Here is a 16,391-nt window from a genome sequence, read left to right on the forward strand (position 1 = left end):
GGCTATCTGTAGTCCCAGCAAGCCCAATGTCTTGAGGCTGTGATGTTTAATATGTCTATGCCACAACAAAGCTGTGTGAGAAGCCTGATGCCCGTGAGAACGTGTGTAGACACACATCTACACACACGTAAATCTGTTAAATTTAAAGCTGCAGTCTCTGCGTGCTTTTCTGCTCTGACCCAGGTTTTCATTGGTATTTTTGATTAGAATTGCCAGGTATGAAAGAGCAGTTTGGAAAGATAAATAGAACACATATTGAACAAAGCTATTTAGCACAAAACGAAGACAGGGAGGGCTGTGGTTGCTGTTCAGCAGTGTAAAGTGTAGGTGCCCAGCTGTCCCACCCAATTCCCACACAGTCACAGCACTGTGTGATCGGTCTGCCCTGATGAGATCCCTGGGTTCATAGTCCTGTGATCAGGGGCACATTGGCAAACCTCTGCTCTGATACTAAGCTCTTACTGGACTTAGGAGGGGACACCTGGAGAGGTGCAAATCTTCATCAGCACAGATCCTAATTGCAGAGTGTGAGATAAGACTGCATGGCCTCAGATGTGACGGCAGAAAAAAATGGAGGTTTCAGAGGGGGAAAAAAAAGACTACCATGCACAAGACTGAGCCACAATATCACATGGTAGCGTAAACCTGGGTCTGATAAGATTTACCCCTTGCTGGAACATCAACATCAATGGATCCCCAAATTGTGCTGTTCAGAGAACAGATACAGGAGCCAGAAAGCTTAGTGGGGATCCAATGTAAATTTAGAAATGTCTGCCACAGACAAAATTTAAAATAATACAAGTAGGTCAGCGGTACTTGTGTTGTTTGCTTCCCAGTGTGATGCTGTTTCTTCCAGGTGGGAGAAAAAGGACTGTTGAACTATCAAGCAAAAAAAATATTTAAATGAACATACATTGTTAAGTTAAGGGCTGATTATATATATGTGATAGGATTTATAATTTTTCCCCCTATTTTGATTTTATTTTGTTTGTATGAGTCAGCAAGACCTACACCTAGTGAAAAACTGGAAGTTGTACTTACAAAGAACAAAACAGTTTTGCAGTTTTTCTGTTTTTCAGTAATAGAAATACTCTTATTTTCCAGTATTATTTTTACTACAGGTTTTTCCAATTCTATCTAAACCATTTTTTGAATAGAAATTTTTCATGTTGGAAGTATTTAATCTAAAAAAAACCACAGAACATAATTTAAAAGTTACACTGAAATTTATTTCCAAGAAATTAAACATTACATTGGGCAGATGAATTGGGAAATAGTAAACTAGGTCAGTGTTGTAGAGTTGCTTTGGCCTGGACTGTAAACAGATAAAAGTGTACATTAAAAGTAGGAAATTAGCTTAGAAGGCAAAAGTAAAGCTTTAAAACCCAAACAAAAATCATCAGCATACCTGATACATTCTCTAATGCTGGCATGTAAATCCAGTGCCAAAACTTAGAGCTTTCACTTCCAAATTTCCTCTGTTCTGAGTGGGAGATTACCCAAATACAGATAATAGAATTCCCCACAGAATAGTGTTTTTGAATAGAGAATTCTTTTACATACTCAGAGTTTTCCTGAAGTTTCCCGCACTTCCAGTGAGAGTGACTCCTGAACAGTGCTATGTTGAGTTCCTATTTTGATAGCAAAATCGGACAGCATGAACAGCTTTCTAATTGCCATTATTTAACTGATATTAACTGCAAATATAGGACCATTTTCACATGCAATAATATATACCTCTGAAGAAATAATTATGTGCCTTTGAAATTAAGTAGAAATCTCCCTGCTTTTTGGTACTCATCATCTTGTTTCTTTCATGTGAAGGAGCCATGACTAAAATTACATTTGAAAACACATTTTAAGCATTATATTATGTAATATCTTTGTACTTACACACTTTTCTCCTCATCAGAGACTATGAAGATGATATTTCAAGAAAAGGGGATCATGACAGGAGAAGAAAGAGCTTTTAAACCACATCTGACCTTCATGAAGTTGTCAAAATCAACAGAGCTACGTAAGCAGGTGAGCTCACATTTCACACATCTCAGCAGCAATCTAGAAAGTTTAATTTGGAGATGGACAAAGTGTTGTTTATGCTATAGCATCATACTTTCTACTTTGTAAGCAGCTGAAGAGGTAAGACTTTAAAATACTTGGTTTTTAAAGAAATAATTAATGTATCTACTGTATAACCAGTAGTCCTGTACTGTAATTTACCACTCTTCATATTCTCGGTGCAGTAATATCATGGTCTGTTTTCTGTTGGGAAATTAGACAAGACCAAAGGATAAAAGTACTTGTTCAGAGTCACAGAATTCCCATTAGGGGGTAGATTGTATGCATATGGTTTGTTTGCAGAGTTTTGTTACTGTATAGGGGAAAATTAGCAAATAAACAGTGGAATTTCCCTTTGAATTATGCATAGTAGGCAGACTGTTAGTTTTCTCTACTAAATATACTTTGGTGAATTTCAGAGTAATGAGGAAAAACTATATTAATATATCTTCTATATTCTCTCTTGCAGGTAGTTATTTCTTGCCTATTTATTAGATTTTTTGACAAAATACACAAATGCATGAAAATAGGATATAACTGTGATTAAAATACATAGAAGCAAAACGAGTGTACCTATTTTTTATGTCATACTAATTTAACTAAGACTGTATTATTTAACACAAGGTATATGTGCATAGATTTTTTTTTACTGACATTGTATAGAATGTTTTATGTGATCTTTTAACATTGAATGGGAAAATAACTTTCAGAAAAAATATTTTAAATAAGAATTAAAGTACATAATACTAATCTTTTACGTTGATTTTTTCCTTAATAGTGGGCATTAAAAAATACTTTAAAATTTAATTAGAAATATCCCTAAAAATGCTGAAGGTGCATGTTTTAATTAAGTAGTATTTTGAAATCAGTAAAAAGAAGGTAGGGAGATTTGAGATACATCAAGAAAATTTGAGGATATGTGTACTTTAAAACAGAAATAAGGAACTATTCACGGGATGCAGGTGGTATATGATAGATATTAAATTTGTAAACTCACAAAACCTTTTGCTTATATTGACAGCTGGGTTTTTAAAATGCTAATTTAAAAATCCACAGATCTTCTAGAATATCAGTGGTTCAGTGATTTAACTGGTTAAAACATCTGAGACAATCAGGGTGGGGGTTTTGCTATTCTGTTTTTTTTATTGGTTTTGTTTGTTTCATTTACATTTATCTAGCTTCCATGAAATATTAGCCAGGATGCATCCTTTCTGTGTTCTGATATTCACTGCTGCTGACAGAACCAGGTCAATGTCATTCCCAATCATCTTCCTGAACCCTCTATAATGCTGGATAATGCATATGATCTACTGTATAGAAAGATACTATGTATTAAAAATCTGTACATTTTTCTCTGTCAATTCAGTGTCAGGCATAAGCATCAGTCTTTACTATAATTTTTTCTTTCATTGTGTTCATACATTTAGTTAGATAGTTTTACGCATTTAGAGAAAACTAAATAAAAATATGAATCATAAAAGGAATAATTATTTTGCAGTACATTTGAATACAATGTGTAATTGCATTTTTAGATCATATAACAATATGAAAAGCAAGAAAAGGAAACTGGATGAAGGTTACATGAGCAAGCTTATAAAAGAAAAAATAGTACTAAAGTGGTTGAGTATAGTTCTCAGCCATGGCTTTATAACGGTATTAATTTAATTTTTAAATGTAAGCTTCCTTATTTGAAATAATACTCTGTTAACTCACCCTCCTCTCAGTGACATCTGAATTCCACCAAAGTTGTATTTTTGGAAAAAAAAATAGGTTTTTTAAACCTTAATATAACTGCAGGCATTTTGAAATGCATATATTCTGAAGAGATTTTAACTTTCCCAAAGTTAAAAATTATATTTACAAAGCAAAGAGTTTGAGAATTTAGAACTAGTGAAGATCTCAAGAAATCAGTTTTTCACTTTGAAGGCACATCATTAAGCTAAAAATGGTACATCTAAAAAACTTGGAAACAGATATTAATAAAGGATAAAAGTGTGAAATAAAGTGGATTAGAAAAGAGCTATCTGGTTTACTGTACCCCCTTCAGCTTCTCAGAATAAAGGACTTATTCACCTACTCAGAAGTGGGACCAACTCACTTTTCATGCTTAGTTGGACATTTCTCAGATTAGATGTGCCACTGAAAACTTCCCCAAAATCAGGAGGTATAGTGTGCTTCTAGATGTCCTTGTGGAAGGAGACAAAGGGATATGATTTACTTGCACATGTTTAGCTATTTCCAGAATTATTTGAATGATAAGAATCTTGGGTTAGTATAGTTATCTTCTATGCAAAGAACCTAATGAAGCCTAATAAAAGAAGAAACTGACGTTTTGCATTTGAAGATAATGTTTCTATTCCTGCTTCCCTCACTTGCCTGCTAAGTTGCCACCAGTCAGTGACAAGCCCTGTGGTTTTCATTTGTACAGATTCCTGTTTATTGCAGGGTGTGTTGAGAGGCACACTTTGTAAGTGCTGTATGACGTTTGGAGGTCCTTTGATACCTAGTACTGCCAGAACTGCAAATACTGTGGAATGAATTTCATAAGAAGATGACTGACAGCTAAATTGCTCTGATGGCATCTGTTTAATTAGTGCAGAGTATATCCCTATCCTAGACAGTGGTTGTCAACAAAAAAAGCCAAAAATATAAATTATGAATCTTTTGTATATTATATTCTTTTGTACGGTGTATCTTTAGGATGCTGTATGTATAGTTGGTAAAAGAGAATATGTTAGTGAAAAACACGTTTGTATATTCTACACTTGCGAGCATTGTACAAGGCCTGATTCACTGTTGCCATTCACTTCAGTGCTAACATCATCAAGATACCAGATATTATGCAGACAGTATTATTTTGATTGCCCTGGAAATAGCATTAAATGCATGATTCAGTAATTTATTATTGTATTTTTTAATGTAAATTATGTTAAACTTCTGTCTCTTTCCAGTTTCATACAGAAATAACATAAGGTACTTATTTTGTAATAATAATATTAATAATAGTTCATCATCAAGGAGGAAATTCCACACTGAAACAAAGCCAAAGCAGTGTCTCCAATTTCAGATCTTTTTGATGTGCACTGATATTCATCTTTTTGCTATCTTCAGCCAGATATACCAGATAACATGTTAAATATTTATAATTATGAAGGGATTTAATTTCTTTTCATGTAAATTTTCTCTCAGTTTATGTGACATTAATATGTTCGGCTTCTTGAAATGGCATATAAATGAGAGATGTAGTATGTCTTTTATTAGCCATTATGTAAGTGGTTAGAGCAAGTTTTAGCAGACAATAAGCTATGTAATGTCTCCTCTGTCTTATTTACATGAGGAATCTCAGGCACTCCGGCTGCAGGAAAGGTTATTACTTTGATATTATTTAGATAGGGCTCTTGTGTCATTAATTTGTTAATGAATTTTTCTTGCATATGCGTACATAAAATACTGTGTTCAATAAAGATCTTCTGCACGACAAGAGCAGTGAAACGGAATCCTCCCTTTGTGGTATTAATCCTCAAATGTTAATAATTGAATATAGAATAGAAAATGTGAATTTCTCTCTTACATTCCTAGATTTGTAATTTTGCGTTTATTTATACCCATGTGGCATAGACACATAGTTTTATCATACAGGACCTTAAAGAAGAGAGCATTTCTCAGTAAAACCAAGGCACTCCTTTTTATCAGTCCCCACTTATTCTGACCACCAGCATTCTTTTTATAATGAATCCTGGTATCTCTGGCATTTTGGACAGAAAAGCTGGTATAAGAAAAGCTGCAGAGCCATTAAATCCCTTTGTATTTCCATTTATCAGCCTCTATGTCAGTGGTTTTTATTGTGACAACTATTACCTGCTGATACAAGAGTCTGAAGCACATATTTATTTGGAATCTTTGATGTTGAGCCTAAAATGGCTGCAATCATCACTTTGGCACAATATGAAACAATAAACACTTTCATAGTCTTCTAAGACCAGTAGAAATGTGTTGTGATTTTTCTACAGTATATTTTTTAATTGGAGGTTCCAACAAAAGGGCAGAAAATTCACAAACTGGGTGACCCAACAGCTGGGAGACGTTCTTAAAATTCTTCTTCTCTTCGTACACTTATATGGTACACCATATTGCAGGGATATATAAGTACTTGGTTTAAACAAGAGGAAGGAAGGACATAGCTACAAACAGTTTGTTACAAGCTACATGTCCTGTGAGGTGTTTCATCATAGTGATCATTCTTTAAAGTACCAAACTCTCCATGGTAGATATGATGCACTCTCTGCATTTACACATATGCTTGCTACAGGACTGAGGCTGCAGAAGGCAGAACTTCTTTAGACATGAACTCTTCCAAGTCCACTTGGGGATCGTCAAGGTCTATGCAAAGAAACTTTTCCACAACAGACTTGCATTTTTCCATCCTATCACCTTTGGAAGGATGATCAAGACGTTTGATAGGTTTTCCATTGCGAATCAGTTCTGATACTTCCACTCCTCTTTCAATAATTTTGGCTGGCATTCCTGCTAATGCAGCAATGGTGGCAGCATGACTAATGGTGGACATACCCTGTTTGATCTGATAGAAAAATATCAACTCCTCTCCATCCTGGTGGGTCTCCATGGTCAGGTACTCCAGAAGAGGTGTGTCAGGCAGGAGTTCTAGCTGCATTAAACTGTGAAAGTTAGTGGAGACAAAGACCTGTGGACACTGTGTTCCTTGTCTGATCCAGTACCTCAGGACAGCAGCCAGAAGGGACAGGCCATCCAGTGTGTTGGTCCCTTTACCAAACTCATCAATAAGTACCAGGGACCTCTCTGTGGCATTGTTTACAGCCTTGGCAACCTGGTTAAGATCAATCATGAATGTGGAGAGCCCTACAGAAACCGATTCCCTGCTGTGGATTCTTGTGTAAATCCCATCAATTACTCCAATCTCTGCCTCTGCTGCAGGGACATAACTGCCGATCAGAGCCATGAACACTATAAGACCTACTTGCTTTAAGTAAACACTCTTTCCAGAGGAGTTTGGCCCTGTGATGATCTTTATTCGTCTGGTAGCCTCGCCGCTGTCCACAGGATTGGCCACAAAAGTCTTTGCACATAGTTCCATGAGTGGATGTCTTCCATCCTTGATGTGGAAGCCGTGGCGATGAGTAAAGCGAGGTCGGCAATAGGCATTCTCCCGGGCCATCGCTGCCAAGGCTAGCAGTACATCCAGGTGTGCAGTGTACTCAATCACACTGTTAAGTACTTCAGACTTCTCCAAGATCCTTGTCTGCAGCTGGTGCATGATGAGTGTTTCCTGGTCTCTGATCTCACAGTGCAAGTCACCCAGCAGGCTGTCTAACTCCTTGGTCCGGGCACTTCTGTAGTGCAGTTTATCCTCTGACAAGAACATGAAGTCCAAGCCTTCAATTTCAAAGTCACTCTTCTCCACCATATTTGGTAGGCGTGGAATGGACAGAAGGAACCCAATCAAAGGAATGTAGATCACACAACAGGAGGTAATCTGATTGTCCAAAGTCTCCAGTTCTTTTCGTGCCACTTCTGTAAGGAAGTCTGACAGTCCCATCAGCTTTCGTTTCTTTTCATCGATATTGGTGTCTACATTAGGTCTAACAGTGAAGCGGTTCTCTGAGAGGCTGCCCTCAAAGTCTACCACTTTGCTGATTAGATTAGCAATGTAGTGCAGATCATCAGTGAAGACACGTGAAATAGTCTGAAAAAGTTCAATAGTATTGGGCAGAGAGCGACACGTGTCTCTAAGGCACACTGCATTGTACGCTGTCTTATACAGTGCTTGCCAGTCACTAACTTTTGTGTTGGAAAGAGTCATTCTCTTTAAAATAAGAGGCACATTTTTAATATTCTTGAGGCAGTTTTGAAGAGTGAGGACTGTTTCATGGTTCTGAGCCAGCAGGAAGAAGTTGATAACATCTAGCCGTTTGTTCAACTCTGTCACGTTCCGGATAGGTCGTGTGAGCCACAGCCTCAGCAGTTTTTCTCCCCATTTGCATCTGCAACGGTTTAAAATTCCATATAAGCTAAATCCTTCTTTTAGTCCACTGGATAGCTTGTACACAGAAGGATGGATATCACTTTTAAATATCTGCAGGACACAGTAAGTGTCTTGGTCCATATTCACAGTATCTGACAGCACAAATTTTTTAAAGGCCAAAATAGGAACTGCTACACTGCTGTCTTCGAGCTCAACTCCAACCCTTCTCCTGTCTAGAAACTTAAGGAGGCCCCCTAAGGCTCGTATCATGAGTGGACTCTCGAAAGGGATGATTGAGGACAAATAGAGAATTTTCTCTGTTGCAGTCATATGAGATGGGATAAATGGAAATTGCCTAGATAGGATCCGTTGCTTGGTGACTTCTAAACCAAAATCTATGTTAGGAAACAGGACAATTTCTGGTTTTCCCGTGTCTTTATCACCAGCAGTAGCTGTTAGGTTGGTCAGGAATTTGGCAATATTCTGGTCCTGTTTTGCACTGGTCACTATGCATTGAGGGTTAAGTTCCCCAATCACTTTTTGCAGTAGCTTGAGGTCTTCATTATCAGGTATCTCAGGCATGAAGTAGACTGAGCAATCTTCTGTATCATAGTAAGTAATTGCCAGCTGCCCTGCATACCACAAAACAGACATATGTATCTCCGAGCTCTCTTGCTCCTCTTGCTCGGGCCCAAGCGGCGGTGGCAAGGCACAGCTCGTGGCTGATGTGGCACTCATTCTGTTGGCAAGAGGTATTTTTATTCTCAACTCATCCAAAAGGTCCTGAGAAGTAACTTTGATTGACAACAGGAGGTTAACACTCACTCTTCCAACCCTGAAGAAACTAAGATGCTACCAGGAGTTAACTATAACCATTCAAGTGAAAAGATGCAGCCAGTAACTACAGCCACCGTCTGTTTCCAAGGAAGGTGTAACAGAACTAAGTAGCAGCATTAGTTTTACAGTTTTTCTTTGCGTCCTTTATTTTTTTAAAGTATCTATGTATGCCCTGGTACCCATAAATACAGTAATGTACACGGACATGTATATCCACGTACAAAATCATCCTCCCTCAGAGGTTTGTGACACACACCTGCACTGACCATGGCTCCTCTTAGCAGTGCAGCCCCACAGCCTGGCCATCATTTCAGGGTCCCAGCCCCACATTTACACTGCACCATCACGCAGTACCAGTTTCTATACAAGCACTTAAGGGATCAGATATACCAATCCCTGTCAGCACCTCACTTCCAATCCATTCCCACCTCTTTGCTCTGTACTCACCCTCCTCACCACAGACGGGCAGCTCCCCTCGGCTGCTGCGCCTCCCTGCAGCCCAAAAGTGTTCGGCTGACCTCTTTCCCTTCCTCTCCGGGCGGGAGCTCGGCGCTCCACCGGGAGGGCCCGTCAGAAGGGCCGGACCCTCCTCCGCAGCCGGGCCGCGCCCACAGCGGCCCTGTCTCGGCTGGCGGCCCTGGCGGCCCGGCCGCCCCGCGGGGAGCGACCCTCGGCCGCCTGCGGGTCCCGCCTGGAGGGAGCACCCCAGTGGTGTGCTGGCTTGTGGGGTCTGGCACACGGAGCCCGCAGCTGCTTGCGTCTCTGCTACCTGCGCTGTCACCACTGGAGCCTTCCTGCCCCTGGTCCCACACCTGATTCCTGCCCCAGGTCCCAAGGCTGACTGTGGCAGCAGCCAGGGGGACTGCATGGGCTTCAGCTGTGGGCTGGGGATGGCAGGCTGCACCTTCCCAGAGACACAGGGAGAAAAACCAGATATGGCAGGACTGCCAAAGGCTAGCTCCCTGGTGCCCTGCCAGTCCTTCAAGAGCTCCTCATGCCGTGCCTCTCCAGGCCCGTGTTACACAGCCATGTCCTTTACAGGCATTATCCATTACTGTGCTTCCTCGAGAGGCAGATGTCTTCCTCCTCCCATTCCAGCACCAAATGCTTCAAAGTGGCCTCTCAAGTATTCTTGTTTCTCACCCTCCCCCATTACAGCTTATCTTTATAATCAGCATGTGTTCTATTCCCATGTGGTAACAACTTTTCACTTGCACCTCTACTGCTCCAGACTCTTTCAGTTAAGAAATGAGCCATGACCTTCCTGTGCACCTGCATTGCTTCATCCTTTCACATCTCACTGCAAGCAGCACTCCAGAAATTGTTCCAGTTACTAAATATATCATAGTTTTCCCAGGACTGCTTTTCCAAATACCTTTCAGTAGTGCATCACAAGCACAACTCAATTCCTGAGCATTCAACATTTGATTCACACCTTACCAATCTGTCTTTGACAAGCAACATCCCAACCTCTTGTAAATGTTATTTTTTTTGTTGTAGCATGAAGTTGTGATTTTTATCTTTTCTTCATTTCATTCCAGAAGTACTCAAGGCTTCACATTTTGGCAAATGTTCTCCTGGCTGAAAAGGTCTTTTTTAAATTTCTAATTGATGTCTAACTGTATTTCCAAGAACTGTCAGCCAAAAATCAAGGAATGATGATTTAATTTCGGAATAACCTTGGTACATAAGGACTAGTTTAGCCATAGAATATACAATTTTAGGTAACGACTGTGAGGATGGAATAAAGGTAGACTTCACGGAGATGTAGGCTCCGAAATTTCCACTTCTTGAAATGAAAAGCATCCACCACTAGATGTCATCATTTCGGAGATTAAGGAAATGAAAAAACATTTTGACCTTCACTAAAGTAGACTTTACTTTTCACACTGATGGGCTGCTGAGAAACCACACACAGGCAAACGTGGACTTTGCAGCTGTTGGGCATGTAAAGCCGAGGGTCCAGGATGCTGGCAGGTTGACTCTGCAAATGCAGGGTGTGTGCAGGGGGAGAGGTTGGGGAAGAACACAAAAGAGGAGTAGACAGTATGGACTGCAAAACGGGCCAGTCCTGTTTAAAATGAGCCTGGTGGGTGCACTTGTCTGACATTGCCAGGGGCAAATGTCTGTATCCTCCCCACACTGTGTGTGTGAGGAGTGTAGGTGTTCACTGCCAAACCTCAAGCAGAGCCAGCCAGTATGTGGGAGACCCGTGGGCTCAGTAAGAGCCTGGTAATCTGGGCAGGGATGCCAGGTGGACAGAGGGGACATGACGGTGCTTCAGGAATGCCCACATGTGAACATGGAGAGAAAGTCATGTGTGTCCTGCACTGCTGAGCTTCTGTCCCTGCCAGGAGCCACCTGCACTTGTGTGTCCTGTGAGCCCCATGTGCGGGTGCTGGTGAAGGCAGTGGCATCCATGTAGCCAGCAATGTCCATGTCCTTTGAGCATGAGTGTCTCTGGGAGGTGAAAGCAGCAGGTACATCCATCAAAGACTGGGACTCCACACACTCAACTGGGGTCCAGCAGCTGGGCAATAGGGAGCACTGGGCTGGGGCTGCTAGAGGCTCCTAACATTCCTTATCATGGAGTAATGATACTTAAATAGCAAACAGCATTATTGGGAGGTAGATTGAAGGAGAAAAGACTGAATTTCTACAGAGATCCTATATTTTGATTGACAGTGGAATGGAATGAGGACCCCTAAACTCCTAAAATAACTACTGAAATGATGTTTTCTGAAAATAGCTTAATAGAATATTTATGTTCCGCTTCATGTATCAACTGCATACTGATTTCAATATTATAAATCACAGTAAGTTTTTAGATTTACTGAGGTTAAAAAGTCCAGTGCTAATAAAATACAACCATTTTTTCCTGTGTGCTGATTTTAATGACTCAGAAAACTGCCCTTGACAACCATTTGAGATTCTTCCTTGTTGTAGCATGCCCAGTGATGATAGCAAGAATAATTTCCAGTTACATGTTCCATGAACACTGTTGCAAACCATTTGAAGTTAAAGCAGTTGTAGTATTGTGTATGTTTTTGTTTCCTACAGGTCTAAAGATGAAATGATGGAAAGGAGAACTAATGACATTTTTATTTCATTTAGTTCTGAAGTAGACAGTGCTTCCCTAAAGCAGAAGATTTGGCATATGATTATTTCTGTATTCTTTTTTGGATCTTGAAGTAGTTTTCCATCCTAATTATACTTATGGCTAAAATGAAAACTATAGAAATTAAATATGAAAATTCAGTCTCCAAGTAGAATGCCTAATTGAATTTTATGTTGCTTTTTTAAAGGTGAAGAAAATTGACTCTAGTCTGTATGAAGATTTCAAAAACCATTATTTTGGAGATGAGATCTTGCACCGCTTTGATCTTTGCTCCATGTTGAAAAAAAAGCAACCAAATGGTTACTACTACTGTGAATCCTCTATTGTTTTTGGTAAGTACATCTTAATTTTCTTCTGATCAGTTGTGTCTCTGAGTTATATGTGCAAAAAGCCATTTTTTTCTGGAGTGTGTGTTAGGCAATTCTTGTAATATCCATGGAGTCTGACAGAAGTCTCTCCCTCAGCCTTGGCTCTGCCGGAACTCTGTGCTCTTGCAGGTTCTTGCTGGCAGCTAAAAGTTTCTGTTCAATTATCCATCTCCAGAATCCCATTAAATTTCTCATCCTAAAATGAGTGTTTAAGGTAAGTGAGATGTCTCACTCTCCAGAGTTGCTCATCTGTCTGTTGACTTTAAAGACAGGCTGCGTGACTAAGTCAGATTAGACACAGTACTTACAGATGATTAAAGCTGGGTGAAATGTCTCTGGTTTGGCAGAGATGTGACCCTACTTGGACTACATTCATAAACAGTGAGAATTTCAGTGGTACCACAGATTTGATAATAACTCTTCAGGATACCATTAGACTTTCAACATTGTAGAAACACCTTGCTAGATTATTGCAATGCTATAAATCACAGTTGTGTCTTTGTGCTTTGTCTTAACAGAAATACCACTGTTAGAAGTTAGTGCTGGTTTCAGGACTACGTGTAGGGCTTTGGTGACAATTTGGTTTCTCCCTTGTGGTGACTTCTTTTTCTGTGCTGCAGTGCTGCTGCTGGAAGTGCTTACTGGTCTTGAGGATTGTTTTGAGGACTTTTAATTAATACTTACACAATACTTTAAACGTCAGGCACTTCACAAATCTAGTTGCTGTTAATGTTTTTGGCTGTGCTTAGGGTCACCTTTCTTTAGCTTAGGTAAATTGTTACAAAAAAATCAAAAGCAGTACAGAGGAAAAAAGGGTAGGATATAGCAAAACTATTGCAAAATCCAGATCAGTTAAAATCAAAATGAGATATCTTTACACATATTTATTTATCTATCTATATATCTGTCTTATATTTATTACCTTGTGTTATGCATGTCTCATGTTTATCTATATATATATAGCTATATATATAATGTCTTCTGTACATGTTTGTACATTTAAATATTACTTGTATGCGTCCAAATGCCTCAGAGAGAGAAATTACAAGATCATTTAACATGGTATAAAAATTTTGATTTGGGTGAAATTGAAGCTGCACTATTTACAAATATTCTTCAGACTATTTTGGAATATATGTCTGATTAAGGAATTCAGTATATAACTCAATAAAAAAAAATCTGTTTAGGAGTATATTTGGTAGATATGGACAATGTTTTTCACAAACATTTGTTGAAATCTCTCTTCTTGAACTTACCTTGTTACTGACATCTCAGATTGCTAAAATGAGACAATCTTTCAGCAGTCTTTTGAATGTGAGTCCCATTAAATGGTTTACAACAGCAGTCAATCAACCAGTATTCAAAGCAAGAATCAGATGCTTGTTTGGCTTTAACTCAATCCCAGTATGACAATGCATAAAGAATTTATGTGTCATTTTCACAGTCCAAACAGAACTCTGCTTTGAATTATTTTTACATGAGCACTACATCTGACTTTCTCTAGCCGTAGAGAGAATGGATGTTCTTCACTGATATTAGATTAAGAAAGTGCACTGTTATTATCCCCATTTTTCTCAGTTCTATATGGATTTAGATGCATCTTGGTGAAATATCTGCATTTAATTTCTTGGTTTTGTACACGTTAATATATATTTATTTAAAGTCAACAGGTGAAGGAAAACAGCTATATTGGAATAGAGTTTAAATTACTTACTTTTTAATTTCAGAGAAGAAGAAATTGTATTTTAATGAACTTTGAAACATTAATTTTAAAGTGGTTTAAAATGTGATTTGAATAGGGTTTTTAGTAATTATAGTTGCTAGGACATTAAAACAAGGGTGTTAATGTGGTTCTACTAATACATCAAAAATAGTGAAATTGGAAAACTACTTAATACAGACAAAACACTGTATCCAGCTCTAGTTCTTCTTACATGTACATGTACACAAGCAGTTGTCTTTTCCTTGAAGTACACAGAAATTACAGAAACAGAATTTACTTGTTACCTAGAGTTTGGTCAGAGTTGAGATTTTTGCATTTAATATGATGAAAAGATATAAAAGGGGATCAGAATTAATGTTAGAAATCCATTCACAGCAAAGACTTGCTTACTACCATGTCCTGGCAGCCAGGAGGGCCAAATGTGTCCTGAGGGGCGTCAGGCACAGCATCCCCAGCTGGGCAAGGGAGGGGATTGTCCTGCTCTGCTCTGCACTGGGGCAGCCTCACCTCGAGTCCTGTGTGCAGATTTTGGTGCCACAGTGTAAGAAAGATGTGAAGCCATTATACAGTGTCCAGAGGAGGGCCACAAAGATGGTGAAAGGCCTTGAGGGGAAGCGACATAATGAGTGACTGAGGGCACTTGGTCTGCTCAGCCTGGAGAAGACTGAGAGGAGACCTCATTGCAGTTACAACTTCCTTGTGAGGGGAAGCAGAGGGGCAGGAGTCAATCTCTTGTCTCTGTTGCCCAGTGCCAGGACTTGAGGAAACAGCATGAAGCTGAGTCAGAGGAGGTTTAGGTTGGATAGCAGGAAAAGGTTTTTCACCCAGAGGGTATTTGGGCACTGGAACAGGCTTCCCAGGGAAGTGGTGACAGCACCAAGCCTGACAGAGTTCAAGAAGCATTTGGACAATGTTCTCAGGCACATGGTGTCTTGGGGTGTCCTGAGCAGGGCCAGGAGTTGGACTCGGTGATCCTGATGGGTCCCTTCCAACTCAGCATATTCTATGATTCCATGGCTAGTAAGTGCCACAACGCGTATCAGCTGCACATTTATTTAAAAGTATGTTTAAAAATACGGGAACCAAAAGAGATTGATATGAATAAAAGGCAGAAGTAAAACACCTGCTGAACTGCATCAGTATGCACCTCAGGTAATCAGGCTTTGACCAGATGTTACAGAGCAGCATCCACTAACTTCAGCAGATCCTACATCTGCGCCAGAAGTTTTCTCTATCTGTGTGCCAGCCCCATGGGGTGTGTGTTCAGGAGTTAAAAATTGATGTGACAGTGAAGGTAGTGTTGAAGCTTTGTCTTCAAACTTGTGTTCAGTTTGCTATTTAAAGCAAACAAAACAGCAAGCCAAACAAAGTGTCCTTCTTTGGACCACCCACCTCATGGCAGCTGTTGTATGTCACCTCAAATCCCAAAGAAGACAAGTGAATGCTGGAATGAATTGAGCTTTTCAATGTATACTCCTTCACCTGAATGATTGGTCAGTTTTTGATACCGTGGTAAAGATGTTCAATAGACCCTCTGACTGTCAGAGGGAGCATTACGTAAATCTTATGTCAAATATACCTTTAGCATTAAGTGTATCACTTAAATATTTTCAGGATCCATTAATGAAGATTTTTGTAGACTTGTTTCAAAGAAAGTTGGTTTATAGTATTATAATGTAAAACGAGATTATATACACATTAAAGAAAGTTATCACATGCCAAGCTGTTTTCTGTGATGTTTCTTCTGAGTGGCTTGTAAGAAGTTTATACATCAGACTTCCCCTGTGCTACATCTGAGGTAGAAGAACTTCAGGAAGTCTGTTGCTTGGTGGAAACCACCCAGCACGTTACTGTTACTTTCTGCACAGCCAAAATTCATAGTCTGGAGTGTGGGCCAAGCTGGAGGTTAAAGTACCCTTACAGCCTTAATCCTTGCAATCTAGCAGTAGCAATATGGAAAATGAAATATCAGACTACAAATGTCTATTTTATCTGCATAAAAACATAATAATATGGTAAAAGGTAATGCTTCTTTCTGCTCATAATACTTCAAACAGATGCGTTTTTAAGTAGCAGAACATTAGTGGATTGATTTGCTTTTCAGTGGAACTTTTTACAAGTTTGGTGTCCCATCTGACTTTGTTACAAAGGTCATTCTACAGTCTTGCTGAGATGGGAGACACCTGCAGAAAGTCATTCTTCCCATTCTAAAAGGAGTATCTAAGACAGGCAGGATCTGAACGGTATCTATGAAAGGCAAGTTGTGAGTCTAAGATACACTGTTAA

At 39.4% G+C, this 16,391-nt stretch overlaps 2 protein-coding genes across 5 annotated transcripts in view; one reads left to right on the forward strand and one right to left on the reverse strand.

Moving 5' to 3' along the window:
* The window catches only part of AKAP7 (A-kinase anchoring protein 7), an 85,710-nt gene that overhangs the window by 24,153 nt on the left and 45,166 nt on the right, over positions 1-16,391 (forward strand). For 3 of the 4 annotated variants that reach the window (XR_006014119.1, XM_042016589.1, XM_042016591.1), the window contains exons 6-7: positions 1,913-2,025; positions 12,202-12,346. Coding sequence is in view for 3 of the 4 variants with exons in the window: in XM_042016589.1 (XP_041872523.1) it covers positions 1,913-2,025; positions 12,202-12,346 (258 nt within the window). In the remaining variant the exon portion in view is untranslated. Of the gene's footprint in view, positions 1-1,912; positions 2,026-12,201; positions 12,347-12,900; positions 14,750-16,391 lie in introns of those variants that run through there. The other variant, XM_042016592.1, reaches the window with a different exon arrangement.
* Positions 5,856-8,964, reverse strand: MSH5 (mutS homolog 5). Its single transcript, XM_042016576.1, has one exon. It carries the CDS (start codon positions 8,795-8,797, stop codon positions 6,362-6,364), a length of 2,436 nt encoding a protein of 811 aa, XP_041872510.1. The 5' UTR covers positions 8,798-8,964; the 3' UTR covers positions 5,856-6,361.

The sequence above is a fragment of the Corvus kubaryi genome, unplaced genomic scaffold (assembly GCF_017639235.1).
Source record: "Corvus kubaryi isolate FWS band 111438036 unplaced genomic scaffold, C.kubaryi_AGA036_p1.0 split3-73, whole genome shotgun sequence".
Taxonomy (NCBI): domain Eukaryota; kingdom Metazoa; phylum Chordata; class Aves; order Passeriformes; family Corvidae; genus Corvus; species Corvus kubaryi.

Excerpts from the sequence above, each read along its gene's own strand:
- MSH5 (XM_042016576.1), bottom strand. The coding sequence starts at position 8,797 with ATGAGTGCCACATCAGCCACGAGCTGTGCCTTGCCACCGCCGCTTGGG.